This window comes from Martes martes (genome assembly GCF_963455335.1).
Source record: "Martes martes genome assembly, chromosome: X".
In the NCBI taxonomy this organism is placed as follows: Eukaryota; Metazoa; Chordata; class Mammalia; order Carnivora; family Mustelidae; genus Martes; species Martes martes.
In genome coordinates, this window is record NC_137897.1 from 14,936,513 (window position 1) to 14,961,795 (window position 25,283).

The 25,283-nt window shown below is 36.5% G+C and overlaps 1 protein-coding gene across 2 annotated transcripts in view; it reads right to left on the reverse strand.

Annotated features, from left to right (window-relative positions):
* RPS6KA3 (ribosomal protein S6 kinase A3) overlaps window positions 1-25,283 on the reverse strand; it is a 111,377-nt gene that overhangs the window by 13,229 nt on the left and 72,865 nt on the right. For both annotated transcript variants that reach the window (XM_080831229.1, XM_080831228.1), the window contains exons 6-18: window positions 25,141-25,220; window positions 24,444-24,550; window positions 20,820-20,857; window positions 20,471-20,613; window positions 20,225-20,295; window positions 11,763-11,851; window positions 11,496-11,560; window positions 11,316-11,418; window positions 9,107-9,231; window positions 6,204-6,329; window positions 3,574-3,663; window positions 1,487-1,645; window positions 514-675 (exon numbers count right to left, since the gene is read on the reverse strand). In XM_080831229.1, coding sequence (XP_080687355.1) covers window positions 514-675; window positions 1,487-1,645; window positions 3,574-3,663; window positions 6,204-6,329; window positions 9,107-9,231; window positions 11,316-11,418; window positions 11,496-11,560; window positions 11,763-11,851; window positions 20,225-20,295; window positions 20,471-20,613; window positions 20,820-20,857; window positions 24,444-24,550; window positions 25,141-25,220 — 1,358 coding nt within the window. The remainder of the gene's footprint in view (window positions 1-513; window positions 676-1,486; window positions 1,646-3,573; window positions 3,664-6,203; window positions 6,330-9,106; window positions 9,232-11,315; window positions 11,419-11,495; window positions 11,561-11,762; window positions 11,852-20,224; window positions 20,296-20,470; window positions 20,614-20,819; window positions 20,858-24,443; window positions 24,551-25,140; window positions 25,221-25,283) is intronic.

Below are 25,283 nucleotides of genomic sequence, written 5' to 3' on the forward strand. Positions count from 1 at the left end.
AATAAACTAGTTTCCATTTAATTCCATGTGCTCACAGGCCCCAAAGTGTCAGTGATAGCAGACCGCTACAGATGTGTGATTATGTAGAAAGACAGAAGGCAGAGCAAAAAAAGGACTGTAGTGGACTAAGTACTAGGGGACCAAAGACAGGATTTATTACCATCAGAAGAAAGAGAGCTGACATTTTAATTATTTGTTCAGTAGGTCTTCAATGAAACAACTATTAACCACTCTATATTAAACACAGCAGGGGTGCCGGGGTGGCTCAGTCATCAAGCCATCTGCTTTTGGCTCAGATCATGACCCCAGAGTCCTGGGATCGAGCCCCGCATCAGGCTCCCTGCTTGGCGGGAAGCCTGTTTCTCCCTCTCCCACTTCCCCTGCTTCCGTTCCCTCTCTTGCTATGTCTCTTTCTGTCAAATAAATAAATAAAATCTTTAAAAAAAATAAATAAACACAGCAAATGAGTTTTTAAATATACTGAAATACTGGAAGTAAATAATTCACAATTACCTCTGGTGCAACAAAATTTGCAGTATAACAAGGAGTCATGAGAAGACCGTTTTCTGCTCTTAGCTGTTTGGCAAAGCCAAAATCACAAATTCGAATAGATTCTGGATTGCCAGATTCATCCACATAAAGAATGTTGCTAGGTTTCAAGTCTCTGTGAACCACCTAATTGAAATACAAATTAAAGAGGTACATTAACAATACATTTCCATTACAGAAAACTCTTTATTCGCAAAATGTCAAGTGACGTACTTAACAAGACGAGTGCTGACCTTTAAATTATCTCATTTTAAAATGCTGATAATGAAAAAAAAAATAAAATGCTGATAATGTAAGTTTAACTCTCTAGCACAGAACTGGGGCAAGGACAGGAGGAAGAAAAAAAATAGTATGTACGTCCCTCCTCTTTGTCCAATTGAGTAGTCAAAGCTAGAAGTCAAGAAGCTCTAGGATGAAATGAATACATTCCACTTGTTAGCTTCTGAGAGCAAGGACAGACAAAGTAAGAATAATGTATCGAAAATAAATTCCTTAAGAAGTAAGCTCTTAATTTCCTTTTATAATTGAATACAACCCATGATTCTCTGGTTCTGCGTCTAAATTTGCAATGGACCCAGTTCTCAAGAGTCCGGAGTGGCCTGGCAAAAACGGTGATCGGTCTTCCAGGTCAGAGGACCTTGCTTACTTTTTCTTGGGAAGCATAAGAATTTAATATAAACAAGTCAGGATTTCAAAGTATCACTTCAAGCTCAGTGGGAGAAATTTATGTAGAGGAGTTAACAGCAGAATAAGCTAGTAACAGTTATTCTCCATTAATGCATAAAGTAACATCAACCTTTGTAATTTTAGTTCAAACATTAAGAAAAGGTTAAAAAAAAAAAGGAAAAGGTAAAGGGGTGTGTGTGTGTATATATATATACACGTGTGTGTGTGTGTGTGTGTGTGTGTGTGTGTATAAAATGTTAAAAAGACTTACCCCTTGTGCGTGAAGATATTCAACAGTTTTGGTTATAGTAAACAGGACAGCGCTGGCCTCTCTTTCAGAGAAAAATTTCTGTCTAAGAATTTTATCCAGCAATTCACCCCCTTTCATAAGTTCTGTCACTACATACACATATTTTCCATCATCATATACCTGTAAAATTCAACATCAAAATGTAAAAAATTATTTGAAGCTTTACATGTGCTCAGAATAAAGTTTAGCATATTCAAGAGAAATTAAAACTCATTTTATAGTCAAGGAAAATTTTACTTATCACAACTAATAGACGGTATAAAATCTGCAAACCATTTTATACATATAAGAATATTAAAATACGAATTGATTAGACTGGATGTCAGAAAAAAAGGCTGTAATTTCCTTCTATGAAACGTAAGTCATGGCAATCAAAGTAACTATGGGCAACGTATATCAAAGGGCACTGAACTTTTTCTCTCAGGGTTTGTTTCTCTTGATCTTTCTATCTACTGATGACAGCAGGGATTGGTATAAAGACACATGCCTGTAACTTTCCTGGAACTCCTACAACTGCAGAACTGTATTTACATATGCAGTACAATGAATTATCCTGGTTTTGATTAAACTGAAAGACAAGTTGTGGCAAGAATTAAGTAGGAAGATTAAGTAGCAAAAATTCCATCTAACCACACAGAAGCATGCTGTTTACTCCTCATGTAGAAATAGAAAGCTCCTTGTCATTTGGATTTGTACTCCAGGCAATCCCAAACTGAAATGACCCCTTCATTAAACTTCAGTTCCTTTTATTCCCCTTCACCACAGGGTTACTGCACACTTTTATTTAGTTCCATAAGAGGTACCATGTGCTGGGGCCCCCAAAATGGAGAAAACAAGGTACCCCTCCTCAATGTTTTTATTCTAGTAGAGAGGAAGATAGAAACAAGAGTTAAAAAGTCGGAGATGCTGTAATAAAAGTCGGGAAAATTTTAGAGACTTTGGAATTTGAAATGAAGGAAGGAGAAAAGATGTGAAAAACAGTGACAGCTTAGGGAGTTTGTAAGGCAAAGATGAAAATATTTTCTATACCTTCTTTTTGATTTACTTGGATTCTTGCAGGTTATATCAAAGAGTCACTTAAGTTACACAGCTTCACATTTAATGGGACTAAGCTAACATTCTCCTTCTAACAGTGAGCAGCAATAAATTAATCTGAGGAAATTAGGAGTTTTGGTTATGAAGAAGGGAGAGTAAACTTTGGAATTCACGAAATCTCAGAGGTGAAAGGCGAAAGGTACCTTAAAAGTCCTCTGGCTTGACCTGGCCACGGGACATGTTAGGTCTACAACCCAGATACAGCCTTTGAGCACTATCAGCAAGAGAAGATTTAATGCTGTCTGGGGAGTTCACACCTTTTGCCAACAGCTCTGTTATGATAAAAACCACAGGTAGCAAGGAGGGGATACCTTACTTGTCTGGGGTATGGTGACGCTCAGGACAGGCTTCCTGGAGGAAGTAATGTTTTAGCAAAGTTTTAGATGCATGGTAGTAAGGCAGGCAAAGAAGGTAAGTGGTAGTATTAAATGAGGAAACCATAAATTCAAAGACAGAACAGCATGAGAAAAGGAGGAAAGTTTAAAGATGCGCACATAGTGGAGCATGGTTGGGGGATGGGGTGGAAGAGGAAGTGTGAAAACCACTGCAGACAGAGGAAGGCAAGGACTGGAGGTGAGGGGGTATGAACTATAGGCAGAGGAGTAACGTGGTTACATACGAGTTTTGCTCTCTCTGGCAGTACTGTGGAAGACAGTCTGGGGAGTCCATGGAGCATGAGACTAGTCAATCCCTAATACTATTTAATACACAAATGTTCCAATAAAGATATTAAAAGCAATAATGTCAGTAACACTTTTCTTAAAGCAAAAGTATAAGAATTAACTACACAAACAGGTTTTTATTAACTTAAATTATGGTGTATATGTTGTCCTTCAATTTTTTTTAAAAGTTACTCATTAAGTTATTTGTCTACCACAATATATTTGAAAACATTCCAAATGTGAGCTGGACAACTGATTCCAATGATCGAAGTTCAAGAATCTACTACTTACATCCTTTAGAGTAATGATGTTTGGATGCTGTCCATAACGAAGAAGAATTTCAATTTCTTCTGTTGGGTCTCTCTTGCTTTTATCAATAATCTAAAAGGCAAATATTTATCATAAAATCTCGTGAACTATTAAGGTCACAAATAGCTACAGACTTTAGGTATTATCTTATATAAATACTGGACATATGAGCCATTTATCAATCAGTTTTATTCAAGTACTTGGCCAGACTGTCTAATCAAAGTCTGAACGCCAGTCTAAGTTTAGGAATTTCTAAACACTCAAAAGCCTCAAGAAGAGGTACGAAGAACATATCCTTCTTCTCTCCTTGAATGTCCTTAAACCCTGGAAAATCAGTCAACTTCTAAGCCCAATCAATACAGATAATTAAGAATAAGGTGTATCTATAATACTACCACTAGCATCTGTTTATTGAATTAACTTTACTTCCTTTAATAAAATGCTTCAATGGAATAACCCATTAGTTGTAAGCTACTTATAAAAAATTAATTAACAGCTAAGTAGAACAAGCTTATTTTTGAAGCTAGGCAGAAAGCTAAGCAGAAAACCACACCTAGAATTTTACTTGGCTAGAGTTAAGTTTAATTATTATAATAAAGCCCTTTAAAATACTAATGTAGCTTTCCAACCCTTTTCTGTCAGCAGCTTCTTAAAAATATACCTCTTAATGTTTTAATCTGTTAAAGTAATATTATATCTATTTTTAAAAGGACAAGTTTGGCTTTCATTTTGTCCAAAGGGTAGTCTGAAACAAATTTTGTGACCTTTATATTTTCAATTTTAAAAAAGCTTAGTAATTAATGTATGCAATAAATACTCAAATGCTCCAGCAGTTGAGGAAAGAGCTTGCAACTCACAGTACAAGCCAAATCTGCTACCTGAAATAGATTTAGTTGTAAAACAGTTCTGTATGAGGAGAAGAGGGAATACAAACATTAGGTGTACACTGTAATCAAATGCAAATGACAGTGTGGAATTACCACAGCAAGTTGTGGACTACCATAGCAAATGGATGATTAAGAGGAAACGTATATGGAATAGACATCCTAATTCAGGGGAGATGATCCAGGACTAGTCTTTTGAAAACTAGAACACACTGGGAGGTGTTATTCCCAGCAACTTTCTCTTTGATCTGCTAATCTGAGCAGAGCTTATGTCACATTCAGACTTGTGTTTGTAGATCTTAGATTTGTAGTAATTTCAGTAGAATGAAGTTGTGCTGGGATTGGTTTTATGAATTAAATTTAAGTCACAAGAATCCACAAATAGCTTGAAGATATTCTCAAGGTTTTGGTATACTGCCTCTGGTTTCTGTAATTCAAAGGGGGCCTCAAGGCATTTCTGCTTTTCTTCTGATGCGTTTATGGAGGCAAGATACCTCCTTAAACTGCCCATCATGTACATTACTCACCTTCTCTCCTTTCATGTAAGCAATGTGAAAATTCCTATGTACCCCAGATTTCACTATGAGCAATGAGTAGGAGAAGAGCAAATTAACATGCATTTCTATGGTTCATCCTACATCTGATAGAAAGCCGGACACTGATAGTTTTTAAAACAATTACATCCAAGTTTAGAATAGTAATTACCATTTTTTATGTAGGTGTGTGTCTTCCCAGATATTAGCTATGCATATATAAAATACATTTACTTTCATTTTTACACAGTGAAATCATATCAGATGATAGGTGGATGTACAGAAATAATAACAATTAATGCCACTTTCCTACTAACTAAAAATGAGCTACCCACACTTATTGACCAGTTCTAAGGTCCAAAATAAGTTGAAAGCTTTAGATATTACTTAAATTGCTTATATTGGGAGAGCAGTGACTACCATCTCAAGAAATGAAAAGGCAGAGACTTGAATATAGTATTTTTTCACTTACAACTACAGGTTTGTAACTCAAACTTTATTATAGAGCCACGTGATTTGGTTTTTGGCTTAGAAAATTCTTACTGTCTTGACACCTGATGAAATTAAAACAGCAAATGATAACAAATTTTGTAACAGTAGTGGTTTACTTTTATTGGTCCACAGATCCCTTTATATGTAAAGGACAGTATGAATATTTTTGCCAGAAAAATGTAAACACTTAAAATTTGGCATACAATCTTGAGGAATTCCCTAACAGACCACAAAATAGGGGACTTTTCAGGGTAAAAGGATGTTACTAAAAATCAGGTCAGATGTAAACTGTACTAATACCTTCAGCAAACTGGAGGTATGCTACCTTGCCTTTAGTTTACAGGTGAATCTGTGGTTCCAGATTAAGACCCCTGAGGGTTGCTAGGCAGATACTTAAATTTACCTAACCTTTAAAGCAAAACAAAACAAAACAAAACAAAACAAAACAAAAGAGGCACATTTACCAAAGAAGAAGTGTTTAATTTTAACTGGTACTGACATGTGTGAATAATAACTGTTAGAATTGTATTTTATATTTTGATTTAATTTTTTAAAGTAGGTTCCATGCTGGGCGTGGAGCCCAATGAACTCTTGAACTCATGAACCTGAGTTCAAGACCTGTGCTGAAATCATGAGTCAGACACGCAACTGACTGAGCCACCCAGACACCCCAGAGCTGCATTTTAAATCTGAAAAGATTTACCTTCACTGCAAATTCCATGTTTGTAGCTTTATGTATGCATCTCTTGCAAACAGAGTAGGAGCCAACTCCAATATCTTCCTTTACTTCATATCCATCAGTAAACTGAATACTGTTTCTGTGCAACTGCTACAAACACAATTACAAATTGACAGTTTTATGATAACTACGGTATAAATTATCTTAGGGGAATATGTTACCCATTATACATTGTTGATGTTAACAACAAATATAAATGAATATAATCAAAATAAAAATGAATATTTTTTATTTTATTTTATTTTATTTATTTGACAGAGATCACAAGTAGGCAGAGACGCAGATACAGAGAGAGAGGGGGGGGAAGCAGGCTCCCTGCTGAGCAGAGAGCCCGATTCGGGGCTCGATCCCAGGACCCTGGGATCATGACCTGAGCGGAAGGCAGAGGCTTTAACCCACTGAGCCACCCAGGCGCCCCTAAAAATGAATCTTTACAGCATTTATTCTTCCACAACTGTGTATTTTTTTTTTTAAGATTTTGTTTATTCATTTGACAGAGAGAGACACAGCAAGAGAGGGAACACAAGCAGGGGGAGTGCAAGAGGGAGAAGCAGGCCTCCCGCTGAGCAGGGAGCCCAATTTGGGGCCCAATCCCAGGACCCTGGGATCTTGAACTGAGCCGAAGGCAGCCACTTAACCGACTGAGCCATCCAGGCACCCCCACAACTGTGTATTTTAGAGGTGTCTACCATAAAATGTATAGCAAGAAATAGGCTTTTTAAAAAGCTCATGTTAAAAAGAAAAAACTGAATATGTACAACAGAAAATGCAGTTACTAGTCAAAGGGTGGAAAGCCTTGCCTGTGACTGAGTCCTGTTCCATTCCCCAAATGGTGCTAGGTCTTTGAAGTACTTTTGCAAATAGGGAGAAGTTTGAAGCTTCTGGTACAGAAGAAAAATATTTAGGAGGATTTAGAATTAGAACATCTGGATTCTTGTCTCAGAGGTCCCTCTGGCAGACTGTGTAACCCTGAACATGTGTTAATGGTTAATGGTGAATACTAAATAAAAATAATGTATTTGAAGGTGATACCTATTATCATCATTGTGGACTACCAGTAGCCATGCCCTCCATTTCCACCCTCAAGTCAAAGTTTCAATACAACTTCTTCTAGAGAAACTGTTAATGAGTTAAAGACGAATAACATGTGGTGGGATGATGGCAAGCAAATCAGTAGTTCCATAAGCAGGCTGGGGGAAGTTGTGCTGTCCTTGGCTATATTGAAAGGAGACCTCCCCCCCCCGACCAATGCCTATGAACTGTGTTTGGGTTAAAATTTGAAATCTGTAGAATATATGTTTGTGATTTCTATGTTAGGCACAGAAGTTATAACTTGAAAACTTAATACACATCACATGCTTGCTATAGTAAACTGAACAAACTGCTTCAACCATGAACTTTATCTAAAAACCAGTGTTTAAACTGGTTTTCTAGAAAGTGGAAACAAAGATGACTAACTCATGAAAAAAAAATTTAGAGCAAAAGCAACTTCATCATCAAGCAAATTCAAGCACTAATTACTGCCCTAAAAACAATCAGTGCTTCAAAAGATGTATCTAGTTCCCTCTGTGACTTGGAGGATGAATTAAATTTACCTTTCTATGATACTAGGATGGGAAGAAATAAATCTAATGGTTTGTACTACTTGTGTTCCTCTAATAACATTTATTAGTCCAGTCTCCTGTTACAAACACACAGACATCTGGAATCCTGCTTCTGTGGTTTTTACCCTGTGTTCCAACTCTGATAAACAGATGGGATAATGAGGTGGGGGACACCCTAAGATAATACCTATAACCACTTCTTTTAAATAGTAATTGGGGCTCCAAAAGAACAAGGGCACAAAACTTGGAAAATATAAGACTGAAATTCACTTTTATTTCTTTTATAAAGTTTTACTGGCACACAGCCATGCTCATTTATTTAGCTATAGTCCATGGCTGCTTTTGTGCTACAGTGACAGAGTTGAGTCATAACAGAGATCACAAAGCCTCCAAAGCCTCAAATATTTATTAACTGGCCCTTTACAGAACAAGTCTACTGAGCCCTGTTCCAAGCCATCAGGGAATCAGGAGACCTCAGTTCATCACAGCTGACCTGACAGAGGCAGAAGATGAAACAAGTTAGGGCTGATAAACATGAGGCATAGGAGGAGAGGGTAGAGACAAGATGGTGATATGTATCTCAACTCTCTTTTATTTTTTTGAATATTTTATTTATTTATTTGAGAGAGAGTATAGAATAAGGGAGAGCATGAGCAGGAGGAAGGGCAGAGGGAGAGGGAGAAGCAGACTCCCCACTGAGCAGGGAGCCCGATGTGGTGCTCAATCCCAGGACCCCAGGATCATGACCTAAGCCAAAGGCAGAGGCTTAACCAACTGAGCCACCCAGGCGCCCCCCTCCCCGCTTCAAGTCAGATAGGTATCCAGGACTCTGGAGCAAGCAATCTCTTTTTTTTTTTTTTATAAGATTTATTACTTATTTATTTTAGTGAGAGAGAGAGAGAGAGAGAGAAAGAGAAAGAGGAGAGAGAAAGCATGGGTGTGTGCAAGCCGGGGCAGGTGGGGAGTGGAGGGAGACTCTCAAGCTGACTCTGCACTGGGCACACAGTCCGCCAGTGGCCCAATCCCATGACCTTGAGATCATGACCTGAGCTGAAAGCAAGAGTTGGATGCTTAACCAACTAAGTCACCCAGGCACAGTTTTCTCTTTTTAATCTTTTTAGAGGCATATGAAAGGAATTTTCAAGATCAATGACATAAAATGTATTTTAAGTCACCCACTTAAAAACAGCAGATAAATCTAATTATTCACACAGTGAACTATATCTTAAAACAGTTCAAATTTTAAATTATACATTCACTCACCTGCACAATTGAATGCACACCAACTGTCTGCATAGCTTGGCTTTCATCATCTGAGGTGATAGCAACAAAACTAAATCCCCGAAAAAGCTGATGTGCATTAGCACTAGGTGGAATGCCAGGTGAATCTGAAAAGAATAATATGTTACTAAGAAGGTAATACTCTGAAAGCTAATTAAAGGAAGAATTGTTGACAGTATGACCTTTCTCACTTATTCTTGAATTCCACTTATTAGGCATCCAGGGCTTCCAGGATAACTCAGTGAAACACTCTATCAGCTTTGTCCTGATGGCTTATTGGTATCACAACTCTAACATGCTATCTCCTCTGAGCCCAGAAAATAGCTAATTCATTGAAGAATATAATAAATCAATGAATTACTAGGCTAATGTTATTCTAAATTAGCACTGTCTCATAGAATTCCCTGTAGTGATGGAAATTTTCTTTATCTGTGCTGTCCGATATGGTAGCCAGTAGCCACATGCAGCTCTCAAGCATCTGAAATGTGGTTTAGCATGACTGAGAAACAAAATTTAATTTTTATTTATTTTTTTAAAGATTTTTTTATTTATTTGACATACAGAGAGAGATCACAAGTAGGCAGAGAGGCAGGCGGGGTGGGGGGGGGGAGAAGGAGGCTCCCTGCTGAGCAGAGAGCCTGATGCAGGGCTCCATCCCAGGACCCTGAGATCATGACCTGAGCCGAAGGCAGAGGTTTAACCTTCTGAGCCACCCAGGCGCCCCAAGAAACAAAATTTTAAATTTTAATTAATTTAAATTGAAATAACCACATGTGACTACAGGCTACCATACTAAACAGTGCAACCCTACATGATAACCTAACAATGCTATGGCTCCTGATGAGGGGGAGATACAAGATTCCCCTACAGATAATTTAGGAGAAAGAAATTTAGTCTGGTGATCTCAATATATAACATCAGAATCTAGAAATCTAAACTACAAGTTAAAAATTACTATATTTATATATATATAAGGAACAAAAGTAATTTCTGAGACAATCATGGTATGCAGTCCTTAGAATATATTTTATGACATGACACATATGGTTACTCAAATTATTTGTGTGGAATCTACTGGCATTAACAAAAATAGAAAAATACTTTAAAAATTTAATTACAAAAACAAATAAGACATAACAAATGTGCTATTCATAAATACAAACACACAACTAAGCATACTAATATTTATAATTACACTATAAAGTCTAGGCACCAGCAAAAACCAAACAGGCAATATACTTAAACATCAACTCCACATAAAGTTCTTTTTTAACATCAGCTTGACATTCTCAGCAACAAATACTGTTTAGTGCATTTTAAATCAATGTGACAGTATTATACTGAAGAACTATGCTAAGAGAACCAATCTGGGTAGAATATAATACAGAACTGCTCTCTTTTGACATTTTTCCTCTATCAGGCCAAACTGTAATGAGAAAGCAAAGTAAAACATTACCGTATATCATCAATTCTATGCATATCACTATTCATGTATTTGATAAAATTTTACATATTAATCCAAATTTCTAAGACTGTCTTACCAAAAAATAATAAAATCCATCAATGTTTAACATAAATTATGAGGATATTGACTGGAAAGCTTTATAGTGAGGTTTAAATGATATACTCTATAGAAAATATATGCAAATACACTTTTTATTTATTTGCTTGTCAATGATAAACCTGGGGTCTGGTACACCTAAATGAGAGAGTACTAGAGTGCAGAACACAAAATTACATGCAACACATACTAATTTAATAAAATACAGATTATCATTTCAAAGATAACTTCTCTACAAGAGTCATTGTTTATGCAATTTTAGGATAAAGCATGACACAGGATATGAATCATTTTGAAATGATCACACCACATGTAAAGTTTATGTTTTGGATTTGAACTTCACAAGTACTTCCAGAATTCTACCTAACCTCAGAGTTTTAAAGAGTACTATCTATACTGAAGAGTATTTCATGTAAAAATAGCTACAGGTAAATGAACGCACAACCAAAGAATTTTTTCACATAAAGAGTATCAAAGATTTAACAAGGATCTTAACTGCTATAAAATGTTGTAAAGGAGTTACTAATATTCTAGTTATTGAAGCAGGGATACGGTACACAGGGCAGATATGAGGATAGCATTAGGAGTCATATATATGTGTTACATTTAGGTTTTCACATTTCTCCTTACCTTTGGGAGTTTTTGCAGTAAACTCAGGATCAAAATAGAACGTATCTTCAGGCCTGCCAGTTGCAGGTTTAAAAGGTGGATGAATTTCTCTTCTGTACAGTTTCTGGTGGAAAAAACAAGAGAGATTTAGACATGCATTAAATACAAAAAAATTCAAGCAAATTTTCATTGTATACTCACATTCCAGTCTATTGTTGAGAAAAATGAATGTCTTTTAATTTCCTCAACTCCATCTGGTCCTGCACCTATCAAAAATTAAATGGTTTAAAACTTTTGATTAAATGGTAATTTTATTTCAAGGAGGAATAGATAATTTAGTGTTTGTTTTTAATATATGTACTACTATGTCATAATTCTACAACAAAAACAAATACCCACCTCCCCCCAACTAAAAAATCCCAAAGACCAACAAACACACAAAAGAAACAAATTTATTACAAATTTTACCTAATCTGTTCGCAGGATTTCGTTTGAAAAGCATTCGTAAAAGACTCTGGGCTTCAGGACTCAAAAACTGTGGCATCCCAAGCTTGGCTCTAAATAATAACCCACATAATAACATTTTATTTTTTGGAAGTATTTGTATTCTATTTTAAAATTATTAATCCTTTCTATTTTGAGATCATTGTGGATTTATACTAAGTTGTAAGAAATAATATAGATCCCGTGTACACTTTACCCAGTTTTCTCCAATGGTCACATCTGACAAAACCATAGTACACTATCACAACCAGAATACTGACTTTAGGTACAATCCACTGATCTCCTTCAGATGTCTCCAGTTTTAACTGCACTCACTGTGTGCAGAAGCTTAGTCCTATGCCATTTTACCATATGTATAGGTTGCTGTACCCATCACCACGGTAAAGATACTGAACAGTTCATTACCACCAGCATACCTCATGTCCCTTTATAACCACACCTGCCTCCTTCCCTCTCTAGTTCCTAACCTCTGGCAATCACAAATCTATTCTACATTTCTGTAACTTTGTCATTTTAAGAACGTAAGTGTAATCACAAAGTGTGTAATCTTTTCTTTTTTACTCAGTATAAATTCCCCTGAGATTCATCCAAGTTGTTGAGTTATATTCCACAGTATAGTTGTACCACAGTTCGTTTATCTATTTCCCTGTTGAAGAGTATCTGGATTGTGTCGTTTGGGTTACTACAAATAAAGATGCTATGAACATTTGTGTATGGTTTTTTGGTGTGGACACTTAATAGAATTTTAGCCCATAATTTTTTTTAAAAGATTTTATTTATTTATTTGAGAGAGAGAGTGAGAGAGAGACAGACTACAAGCAGGGAAAGGGGCAGAGGGAGAGGGAGAAGCAGGCTCCCCGATGAGCAGGGAGCCCGACATGGGGCTTGATCCCAGGACCCCGGGATCATGACCTGAGCCGAAGGCAGACACTTAACTGACTGAGCCACCCAGGCACCCCAGTCCATAATTTTCTAACAAACTTCTTCATTTTTATAAATTTTGCAACAAGCACTGCTGTGAGAGTAAGATCATCCGAGTTTTAGTTCTAGTACTGTTACTAAGAACTTTGTGACCTTGGGAAAAGACAATCCCCTTGGGTCTGTTACTACTTCTTTATAAGCAAGGGGACTGACCGTTAGATCAATGGCTCCCAAACTATAGCCTTGGAACCTTTTTTTCAAAAGGAATTTAAGAAATCCACTATTTAAAACTGCTAAAAGAACATGTGCTTCATATGCCTATGTTTTCCTCCCATTTCCTTTAACAGTCCTACAGGGAAGAGGAGCTGGTGGGAAAGGGGTCTGTGGAACATCTAAGAGTCTACAGCACACAGTTTGAAATCCACTAGCTTGAATGAGCTTGAAGGTCAGTTTCAGCTTTAATATATAATTTTATTTTCTTCCCCTAACTTATACATTAAGGAAACTATCTCTAAGTATGAAAACAATAACAGCTGGGGAAACGGCTAGCAGAGAAATTTCTACTTCAGAAATAGATCCATTTATTATTCAGTGAGTTGTTAGTGAGCTACAATGTGCCAGCTATTCCTCAGTGCTGAGGGTACAGAGATAAAGATAGGAGAAGATGGAGATGGACAACCTGAGGATAATCCTGATATGTGAAGAGGCAAGTTCAGAAGGACACATGGAAAGACTGCTAAGGGAATAGCAGGGGATATCTAATTTAACACGAGAGACTGAAAGGCCTTAAATGCAGTTAAAGATCGAGAATTTATTCACTTGGCCAGCATTCCCCCAATATTTTACTAAATACCTTTAATTTCTCTAGATACTCAGCAACAACAAAAAAATACTTCATGATCTAATGAATTTGTGGAATGCTATCTATTATATCCCTCTTGGAGACACAGAATAAAATACACTACATACGAAAGGCTGAGAAATCTAAAGAAAAGAATCAGTGTTTTTCTAAATATTTGCTGCTAGCACGTCTTTTTCAGAGAATATCTATTCACATCTTGTAGAATTAGGGTTCAACTGAACAAATCTGGGAAAACACTGCCATATTAGGTAATAAGGATATAGCAGAGGTCTTTCAATGGTGGACTAACATGACCAAATTTATTTTCAACAAGGTAACTCCAGAGGTTAGTATAGATTATCTGGAGTGGGAAGTGGTGGTAGTTGTAGCCATTTTACTTCGGAGCTTCACTCAGTAGTGTAGGTAGGAGACCACCATGGTCTGAGAACTATAAGCAGTGCAGTGTAAAGGAAAGCCTGGGACACTGAAAAACTTCTGAGAGCGAATTTGGTCAATACCTGCAAGTGCAAGAGAGGGGAAGAAATCAAGAATGATTTTCAGGTTTCTGGCTAGGGAAATAGGGTGCTTAGAAATGAGGCTAACTGGGGTGCCTGGGTGGCTCAGTCAGTAGTGTCTGCCTTCGGCTCAGGTCATGATCCCAGGGTCCTGGGATCGAGCCCTGCATCAGGCTCCCTGATTAGCAGATAGCCTGCTTCTCCCTCTCCCACATCCCTGCTTGTGTTTCCTCTTTCGCTGTGTTTCTCTGTCAAATAAATAAATAAAAGTCTTTTTAAAAAATGAGGGTAATTGAAAATACAAGAAGAAAAAAAGAACACCAAACAGATAAATTTAAATTAAAAATGTTAAGTCGTACATATCATGTTTTTGGAGAGCTATGCTGGTGATTAAATGCCAATACAGGTCTGATGCCTGGTTAACTTAAAGTAAGAAAGAGTAATTTGAGAGTAACTAAAATGACTGAAGTCAGCCAGGAAAATGAGCACAGAAGGGAAGAAAAGCATATCAGAGATGAAACCCTGGGGAACAAGAACATTTAAACAGTGGTCAGAAAAAGAACAACTTGAGCATTAAAAATAATTGGAAGGGGAGGTGAACCATAAGAGACTATGGACTCTGAAAAACAACCTGAGGGTTTTGAAGGGGCGGGGGCTGGGAGGTTGGGGGAACCAGGTGGTGGGTATTAGGGAGGGCATGTATTGCATGGAGCACTGGGTGTGGTGCAAAAACAATGAATACTGTTACGCTGAAAAGAAATAAAAAAAAATTAGAGCTAAAAAAAAAAATGAATGCAATTGTTTGTAAACGTTGAATCACACTGATGATTATATCCCAGAGAGTCATTATAGTAAAATAAGAAAAAGTCAAAACTAACATAAAACCCAACTCATTGGACACCATCACCACTGGAGGTAATCAGGGCTCTGACAACCAGAAATTAAGAATCAAACATTTAGGGGCGCCTGGGTGGTTCAGTGGGTTAAAGCCTCTGCCTTCAGCTCAGGTCATGATCCCGGGGTCCTGGGATCCAGCCCCACATTGAACTCTCTGCTCAGCAGGGAGCCTGCTTCCCTTCCTCTCTCTCTGCCTACCTCTCTGCCTACTTGTGATCTCTGTCTGTCAAATAAATAAATAAAATCTAAAAAGAATAAAAGAATCAAACATTTATTCTGCCTTTCTTGTTTGAACCTTATTTCAAGGTAACTGAAGAGCCCTCATTGATTAGAGAAAGTTCAGTGTTTTGGGAAATACCAACTAATAAATGAAGAAGGAATAAAAGCAATAGAAAAATCATGATTTTTGAATCCCTAATAAAATAAATGTTTCAACTAATGATTATCAGTGGTTGAAAACACTAGATGAAAGCCTGCCAGGGAAATTCGCAAGAGAGGGATCAGCTGTAACTATAGGAACTCATCACTTAAAGTGGGCCAACAAGGTGTTCTAAGCCTTCTGATGTGACACAATAGGGTGCAGCATGAGCTATGAAACAATCTTGCCAAAAAAAAGTTTAACGAGAAATGCGATAAAGGAACAAGTTAAACAATATTACAAGGAAAATAAAACAATTTCAACCCTCCTAGGAAAAGACTAATTGTTGGGTAACCATGTTAAAGAGAGCCACAAGAACTGGCTTTAAAGTCATTTAACTAATCAAAACAACTTGCCTAGGTAAACACTGTTTCTGTTTTTTCCAAATCAACCCATCAATAACTGCTCTTCATCTGTGAAAATCAAACAAGAATGGACTGACTCCAACAACCACACCTGAGTGCCAAGTGATCAACAACAGTCCCACCCAAGTAACCACTCTTAGAGATGATGTCAACCCACTTATGGCCCTGAAAATCTGCCAAGTTTTGAACTCCACCCTTCCCCCAAAACTCTATGTAAGAACAGTGGTCTACACTTCTTAGACGCTATCAGATTAGCATCACTCTCCCTTACTATAGTAAGCAACAGGATTGGCTTCAATGCTTTTTGTTTCATGTACTTAGGGTCGTTTTTTGACAAGATAAATTCTGAAAGTGGAATTCTATAAAACTGTCTTGGTTTCTTCCACAAGCAAATGGTAGGAAAAAACAGGGTAGAGTGTTCTGGAAAAACAGAAGTTTGGGAAATACAACCAAATGAAAGGTTCAGATGTGATTTGGGACTACAGAGACACAGTTTTGGAGAAAACCTGAAAAATCTGTTTAAGAACTGGTATTAGTGGATACCTTAGTAGTGTCTTGTTAGGTGTGGTCATATAAGAAAACATCCATACTTTCTAGTGATGCAACCTGCAGTAGGTGAGAAATGGCATGCGTGGAATGCTTAAAATATTTCAATGAAGAGATGAAGCACATGTGGCAAAATCTTCATGACTGCTGAATCTGCATGACTGATATATGTGTTCACTGTATTAACACTATTTTTATTAATTACATTAGAAATTTTTCATAATTAAACAGAAAAAAGCAAGCAAAGAAGGAATGGTCAAGCAGGAGACCAAAAGAGGAACTGTTAGGGAGGCAGAAGAAGCAGATGGGAGTAGGAAGATCTAAATGGGGAGAAAGTGGCCAACAGTGTCAGATACTCCCAGAGACAACTTTCTTAACTGTCTTCTCTAAAATGGCTCCTGCCCCTACTCCTTCCCTCACACTTCAAGAATAATCTGGTTTATTATGTCTATTGCTCCTATTATTACCTGAAGTTATTACATTCATTTGTTTAAATATTAATTCCTTGTCTCCCCCACTAGGATGCAAGCACTGTGAGACGACAGAAGATCCTGTCAGTCTTGTTCACACTGCATCCTACATAGATGTAGCCAAGACCTCAATCATCTGTTGAATGAATTGTGTGAACAAATGGTGCAGAGAGTCGCCTTTCTAACAAACTGCCACTGGGTTAAGCAACCAGACCACTGCTGACCATAATAAGAGAAGTTTCAGGAGATTGGTGGGAACGAACCACCAATGGGCTGCGGAATAAAAGCAGCCAAGAAATGGTACCAGAAAGCACAGACAATTCTTTGAAGAGGCTTTCTGTTGAAAGGATGCAGAAAGATGGTGCAGAAAGCTGAAAGGAAGCCAGGTCAAAGAAAGGGCTGTTTTTTGTTTGTTTGTTTTGAAATTAAGAGTATATTCGTTAGCTGAAAAGAAGGGGCCAGGATCGATGGAGTAATGAAGGTTCAGGGAACAGTCACTTATATAGCAAGTATTTTTTTATTGTGGAGAATAACAAAGTGCAAAACGAACAAACAAACCCTACACAACCCCAACATCACCAACTTATACAGTTCACTGATTTACCAAAAAGTGAACAGACATGTGGCCAAGAAATGTAACACTGTAACCCCTCATTCAATGTTAACCACTTTTCTTATTTTGCCTTGGCTGTTGCCATCTACATATGGGCCTTAAAAACTATGCTTTAGTTTGTCTGCTTTAAAACTTCATAATTACAGAGGGGCAACTGGGTGGCTCAGTCAGTTAAGCGTCTGCCTTTGGCTCACGTCATGATCCTGGGGCCCGAGGATCAAGCCTCACATAGAGCTTGCTACTACCTCTCCTTGCCCCTGGCTCATGCTCTCTCTTGCTCTCTTTCTCTCAAATAAATAAATAAAATCTTCGGGAAAAGAAAAACCAAAAAACCTTTATAAATAGAACCATATAGTTATTTATTCTTTTGTGTCTGAACTGTTTTTGCTCAACATCCTTACACAATTAACCCAAGTACCTGCATATAACTGGTTTGTTCATTTTCTTTGCTATATGGTATACTGCACCCCTGGGCCAAAGGCCTCAGTCTGTTTTTCCAAGGCTTTCAAGCTAAGAATGGTTTTTACACTATTTTTAGGATTTTGTTTGAGAGCAAGCAAGCATGAGTGGCAGGGAAGAACAAAGGGCAGGAACAAGCAGACTGTGCGCTGAGGGTGGAGTCCAACATGGGGTTTGATCCCATGACCCTGAGACCAGGACCTGAGCTGAAATCTAGAGTCCGAGGCTTAACTGACTGGGCCACCCAGGTGCCCAGGGACCCGGGTTTTAACATTTTTAAAGTGCTGGAAATAAACAATAAAGAATAAGAATATGTGACAGTGTGTGTGGCTTGCAAAGCCTAAAATATTTACAGATCATATGTCAACCGCTGCTCTATCTCATTTATGAATATATCATAATTTATTAATCTACTCTACTGCTAGTGATCCATTTTCCACTTTTTGGCTATTACAAATAATGCTGCTATGAACATCTTTGTTCTGGTTTCTTTTCTTTTTTTTTTTTTTTAAAGATTTTATTTATTTGACAGAGATCACAAGTAGGCAGAGAGGCAGGCAGAGAGAGAGGGGGAAACAGGCTCCCCGCTGAGCAGAGAGCCTGATGTGGGGCTCGATCCCAGAACCCTGGGATCATGACCTGAGCCGAAGGCAGAGGCTTAACCCACTGAGCCACCCAGGCGCCCCTTTGTTCTGGTTTCTTGATGTGCAAGTACCTTGATGCATGTAAACTGGGTGCATGTGTACGAGTGGAATTACTGGATGAGGGTATACATATATTTAGCTTTAGAAGATAATGTCAAAAACTGCTTGCCAAAGGTTGTAAGAACCTTCCAGCTATGGATGAAAGTTGCCACTGCTCCACATCCTGTCAGCACTTTATATTGTTTAGCCATTCTGGTGGGTATGCAATTGTAGCCCATTGTGGTTATAATGTGCATTTTCTGATTTACATATTAGAATCAGTTTATCAAGTTTCACACAAAAAACTTCTTAAAATTTAAATCCCATCTGCATTAAGGCTATAGTTATGCTGTATAATATGGTAGCCACTAGCAACAAAGAGCCACCAAGCACTTGAAATATGGTTAGCCCAAATTCTAAGTATAAAGTGCACCCTGGAAAAAATAAAATAAAATAAAATGCACACTGAGTTTCAAGTAAGTAAGAAAAAAAAGTATCGTATCTCATGAATCATTTTCTACTGTTTGATTACATGTTGAAATGGTATCTTGGCTATACTGGGTTAAATAAAATATATTATAATCCATACTAAATTTTTTTACTTTTTAAATGTTGCTACTAAAAAATTTAAAATTACACAGTAATTTTACATTACATTTCTACTGGAAAATGCTCATCTATACAAACCCACATCTTTACAATATTGTGTCTGTCATAACGGGAACATGGTACAACCTTGCAAAACAATCCTTTAAATTTTAATTTTTTTCCTTTATTTATTTATTTGACAGACAGAGATCACAAGCAGGTGGAGAGGCAGGCAGAGAGAGAGGAGGAAGCAGGCTCCCCGCCGAGCACAGAGCCTGACGCAGGCTGGATCCCAGGACCCTAGGATCATGACTGAGCCGAAAGCAGAGGCTTTAACCCACTGAGCCAACCAGGTACCCCTTAAATTTTCTTTAAATAAAATTTCCTAGTTTTCTGCATAGAGTTTTTACATAACTTTTGCTATATTTATCCCTAATTATTTGAGTTTTTTATACTCTTGTAAATATTATCTTTTTAAAAAATTTCATTTTCTGTTGCTACTATGTAGATATAAAATAGATTTTATTTATTCACCTCTGATCCAACAACTTTGCTAAACTCTTATTAATTCCAAGAATGTATATGAAGATTTGGATTTTCTATGGACACAGTCATGTTGTATAAATAAGGATAATCTTATTTCTTCTTTTTAAACCTTAAACCTTATTTCTTTTCCTGGCCTTATTATACTTGCTAGTATCTCTAGGACAACATGAAGAGAAGTGGAATAATCGATGTCCTTATCATATTCCAAATTTAAAAGGTGAAGCTTTCACTATTTTAACATTAATATGAAGATTATATGAGTACTCCTTTAGAGATATAATCCAGAGCCCTGGATCCCTGGTGTTTCTGCTTGGGGCAGGGGCCTTGTCTCTGGCTGTACTTGGTGGAGGGCATGAATAAGGGCCAAAAGCTCCAACATTTGTGTGCCCAGAATTGAAAAAAAGGAACATGAGTACTCTAAATCTATGGGGCTTGTTCATATTTGAAGCACATTAACATTAACATCATAATATCAATGAATAAAATTTCATATTTCAGTTTGAAGCATTTATTTCTAAATCTCATCAAAACATATTCACTAGGGAGTACTTAGGGAGTACTTACTTAAGAATCATAGTCATTGTTTCTTTTCGATCTTTTCCTTGGAAAGGTAGTGTACCAGTGAGCATTTCAAACTACAAAAAGGCAACATAATCAGGGGTATTAGTCAAGAAGTATAAAATCTCAAGGCCAGAAAATAAAAAAGCAACATCTTACTTCAAACCAAATCTTGTAAAATTGCTATATAATAAAACAAGTGATTTATACTTCCACCATATTACTGAACTCAAAAAACACCCCAATCCTTACCATTAACACACCAAAAGACCACCAGTCCGCACTTTGAGTGTGACCTCGACGATTAACTACTTCGGGAGCCATGTATTCCACAGTTCCACAGAAAGAATAGGCCTTCTTTTCATGGTCAATAGACTCTTTACTTAGGCCAAAATCTGCCAAAATAAATACACAACTCATAACTATCCTACAATAATTTCCACACTTAAAGTTTAAGTTTTGAGTTCCAATATTTACATTTATTAAAAATTCTAATCCAAGTTTTCAAGGCAATGTGTTACTCAATATTTGAACCACAATCAACTTTAAAAGAAATTATATAAAGTAGAAGAGAATATTTTAATAAAATGAAGATTTTTACCTGTTAACTTGATGTGACCTTCTTCATCAAGAAGTATGCTGAAAGAAAACAAATTCAGAAAATCTTTTCAAACCACCAGATACTTATAGAACCTAGAACTGAAACTACTGTGTTAAGCACCAGATCACCACATTTCTTCTAAAATATTGTTTTAGACTGTGATAAGGGAAAGGTAAAAAAGGAGAAAATTTTTTTGGATACACATACATAACAAAACCCAAAGGCAAAGCCTTATAAACATGTATTAAGGGCATTTGAAAACTATAAGGAAAAGAACTAAAACCTATATATTCTTTCTAATTTCTAGTTGCTCTTTGTAATGTTTTTCTGCAGAGGTGGCCTAACTAAAATCCTTAGTGCTTGCACAACAGACAGAGGGTCCACATATTTAAGTCAACTGCATTAAAGTTGTCATTTTCTTGGTCATTTTTTAGGTATCTGACTCAATCATTCTTTCCTAGTTTCTCTATCCAATCCTCTTTTTCTTTTCTTTTCTTTTTTTTTTTTAGAGTCGGGGAGTGGAAGGAGAGAGAATCTTAAGCAGGCTTGATGCTAGATGCAGGGCTTGATCTCAGAATCCTGAGATCATGATCTGAGCCCAAATCAAGAGTTGGACACTTAACCAACTGAGCCAGCCAGGCGCCCCCTATCCAATCTGTGTAAGTTCTCCAGTGTTTTCTCTCTTTCTCAGTAAACTCTGAGCTTCTAGGTTTGACCTTATTCATCTTGTCGCTCAGCGCCTGGTAGAGACAAATAAGAAACATATGTTGAATGCATGGGGCCAGTCTACAAAAGGCCAATAAGGCATTCCAAATAGTTTGGGCTTCTTCCCAAGGGCACTGAAAATCATATAAAGTTTATATGCATGAAACGTAGAGATAATCAGATCTGCATTTTCATAAAACAGTTCAGAGGGGAAAATAAAGGGTATTTAGTGAGCTCTTAAATATGGATCATGATAAAGAACAAATGGAGAAGACACTAGGTTTCCGGCTTTAGGAGATACTTGAGTGGAGAATAATGTCATTAACTAACAAGCTATAGAAAGGGATAAGTACTAGGCTGGAGGTCAATAATTCTATTTCTGGATGGGCATTTTAGTATATTGACTTGAAAGGCCAAGTAATAAACTGTTTCACTTATATTCAAAGCCATTCTATAACATAGGGATTTCTTTACTTTTAATTCTAACTAAAAAAATGTGAAAGCCAAATTTTGCTATAATAAAATTTTGCTATGTCAAAAATACTACCAACCTTTCTATGTCATCAATTCAAACAGGATTACAATAAAGTTTACTACTGAGGATAATTCAGTAGGGACTTATTTTTCATGTCTTCATAAGGGACTTATAAAAAAATACAAGCTTAATTATGCTTGATTACAGAGCAGACTAACCATTTCCAGAATATAAAGGAAATTATTAGGTATGGTGGAAATTATCCTCCCTCTGTCTAATAAATACATGAAAGACAATTCTAAAAACAAAACTTCAAATCACTCTTGGTAATTTTGAAAAAAAAAAAAGAGAGAGAACATATCTAAGCTAACAGAACATTACTTACGCCTTCTATAGCAAATGCATTTTTTTAAGATAACCACGTCTACCCTTTATCTTTGAAAGAAAAAGCCAACTGTATTACTTTCAATAGGCAAAGTTCTTTTTTAACTACTAATAATCATTTTCAACCATATTTATTATAATAGAGTTTTGGTTTACAAGAATGTGGGAAACCCCTTACAGTGCATAAAACAACTGGTCTAAAAACTGAAATTTCTTCCAAGTTCTATATGATGGTATATAGTTGGATTATTTAACAACTAAATGTTACATCAATTAATAGTGTCATCTAGGCATCTTTGTGAAAGATCTCACTTCTTACATACATTTGATCTTATTTGACTCCTAAGAAAGTCCCATGCTGTATACATAATTTTGTGACCAATGCTAATCCAATGGTTTACAATAAATACATTCAACTAAATGATATAAAACACTAACACATATTTTTATTATGTTTAAAGTAATTTTTTTCTTCTAAGAACCATATTCTTGAATATTTATTCTCACTAGGAATTATATTTTATGTCTTTATAGTTCGAAATCAGGAAAATGAGAAAAACAAAACTTAGTAATAATCTGGGGAAAACAATGGACGCATATAAAACTTATCCAAAACCAAAATGTATAAAAAATGAAAGTAAAATGTGAAAGTCTAATAATTTCTAAATGATCATGTAAATAGGATCCCAAAGGATCATTTCCTGTTGTAATATATAATTTAAATTTTGCATGTAACATTTTAATGTAAGTAATATCCAAATTCTTTTTTTTAAAGATTTATTTGAGAGAGACAGAGAGAGTGTGAGTGTGAGTCGGGAGAGGGCTAGAGGGAGAAGGAGAGAATCTTAAGCAGGCTCCACGCCTAGCACAGAGCCTGATAAAGGGCTCCATGTCACAACCCTGAGATCATGACCTGAGCTGAAATCAACAGTTGGACACTTAACTGACTGAGCCACCCAGGTGCCCCAAATACTAGCTTCTTGATACTTGCTACTACAAAAACAATGGGAAATTTGCTCAACTCACACTAAGAATTTGAAATGATGTGGAGAAGACAATTTTCAGGGGCTCAGGTCATGATCTTGAGGTTGTGAGACTGAGCCCCACATCAGGCTCCACACTTGGTGTGGAGCCTGCTTAAGATTCTCTCTCTCCCTCTCCCTCTACCCCCTGCTCATGCATGCTCTCTTTCTCTCTCCCCGCTCCCCCCCCAAAATTCAATAAACGATATTTGAAGGAAAGCAGTAACTCTATGCCATCCTTCGTACCAAAAAATTTCCAGATGGAGTTAAAAGTTAAAAAAGAAACCATAAAATGAGAATATAAGTATCTGATTATGCGATTGGAAAAGGCTTTCTAAGACTAAAAGTCATGGAAGAGATCACAAAAGTCTGATAGATCTAAGAAAAAAATACTTGTGTAGGTAAAAATAGAATAAGTTAAAATTAAAATACAAACTAAAAAGACTATTTGTAATATATGCCAAATGATTAAATTCTTAATTTCTAAAGGTATCTTATAAAACAATAGGAAAAAAATATTCCAAGATAAATGAAGGCCATGAACAGAAAATCACACAAAAATACAAATTGTCAATAAACATATGCACATGGATTTCAACCTCATTAAAAATAAAAAAATGCAGGAGCGCCTGGGTGGCTGTTGTTAAGCGTCTGCCTTCGGCTCAGGTCATGATCCCAGGGTTCTGGGATCGAGCCCCACATCGGGCTCCCTGCTGGACAGGGAGTCTGCTTCTTCCTCTCCCACTCCCCCTGCTTGTGCTCCCTCTCTTGTTGTGTATCTCTCTGTCCAATGAATAAATAAAATCTTTAAAAAAAATAAAAAAAATAAAAAAATGCAAATGAAAACAAGATAACAATAACAGATATTATGATTGGCAGATTTTTAGAAGTATAAGATTACATAGTGTGTTATCAGAAATGTGAAGCACAGGCACTCTAATATAATTCTTGTGGTAGTTCTACAAAGTAATTTTATTTTTTATTACCTCTTAGATAATTTTATTACATTGTATTCAACTTAGTGGCATAATTCCTTACTTTTCTGGTTTTAAGTCTCTATAGATTATTCCCAGGCTATGTAGATGGTCTAAAGCAAGTGCAAGTTCGGCCAAGTAGAATTTCACATCTTCTTCTGTGAACATCACCTAAAATAAAATAATAATTTTTTTGTCTTATTTTCTGTGTCTATAGCCTTTATTTAAAATTCCATCCTAGAGTTTAAATATTTAAAAAGTTATAAACATGCTAATCACATGTAGTTTTATCCACTTTACTAATGAAAGGAATTTGCAAAAATCCCTGACTGATCAAATCAGTCAACTAATTACTTTCTAAATGCACTGTGGGGGAAATAATTTTACATTTTATTAAGTAACATCTATATTCAGATTGTGCCATTGTTGCCCTACCACAGTAACACCTTAGAAATGAAAAGTGATCTTTTAAACGCATACTGAATTTCCAGTATTAATTGTTTAAGGATACCTTGATATATTATTTATTGCTTCTGAAAACTGTAACTAAAAGGTGCAGGACAAAAGACAAAGACATTTTATCAATTTAAAGTCCTACTTTCAGAATAATTTCAAAAGGTAGGAAAAGAACTCTTTTTGGCTCTAATTAAGACTCTTGTGCCACTAGACAAAATACGATAAACATAATATTGAAATATAACAAAGTTTTAGTTAAAACAGGATGCATATAGATAGATTAAAAATAGAGATTAATTACATACCTCTTTGGATAAGCGTGTAAACAAATCTCCTCCCCTGAGAAAATCCAAAATAAGATACAACTTCCCTTCAGTTTGAAAAGCTGAATGAAGAAATGAGAATTTCTGTTTAATCCACCAGTTTATTTTTTTGGCTTACATTAGGT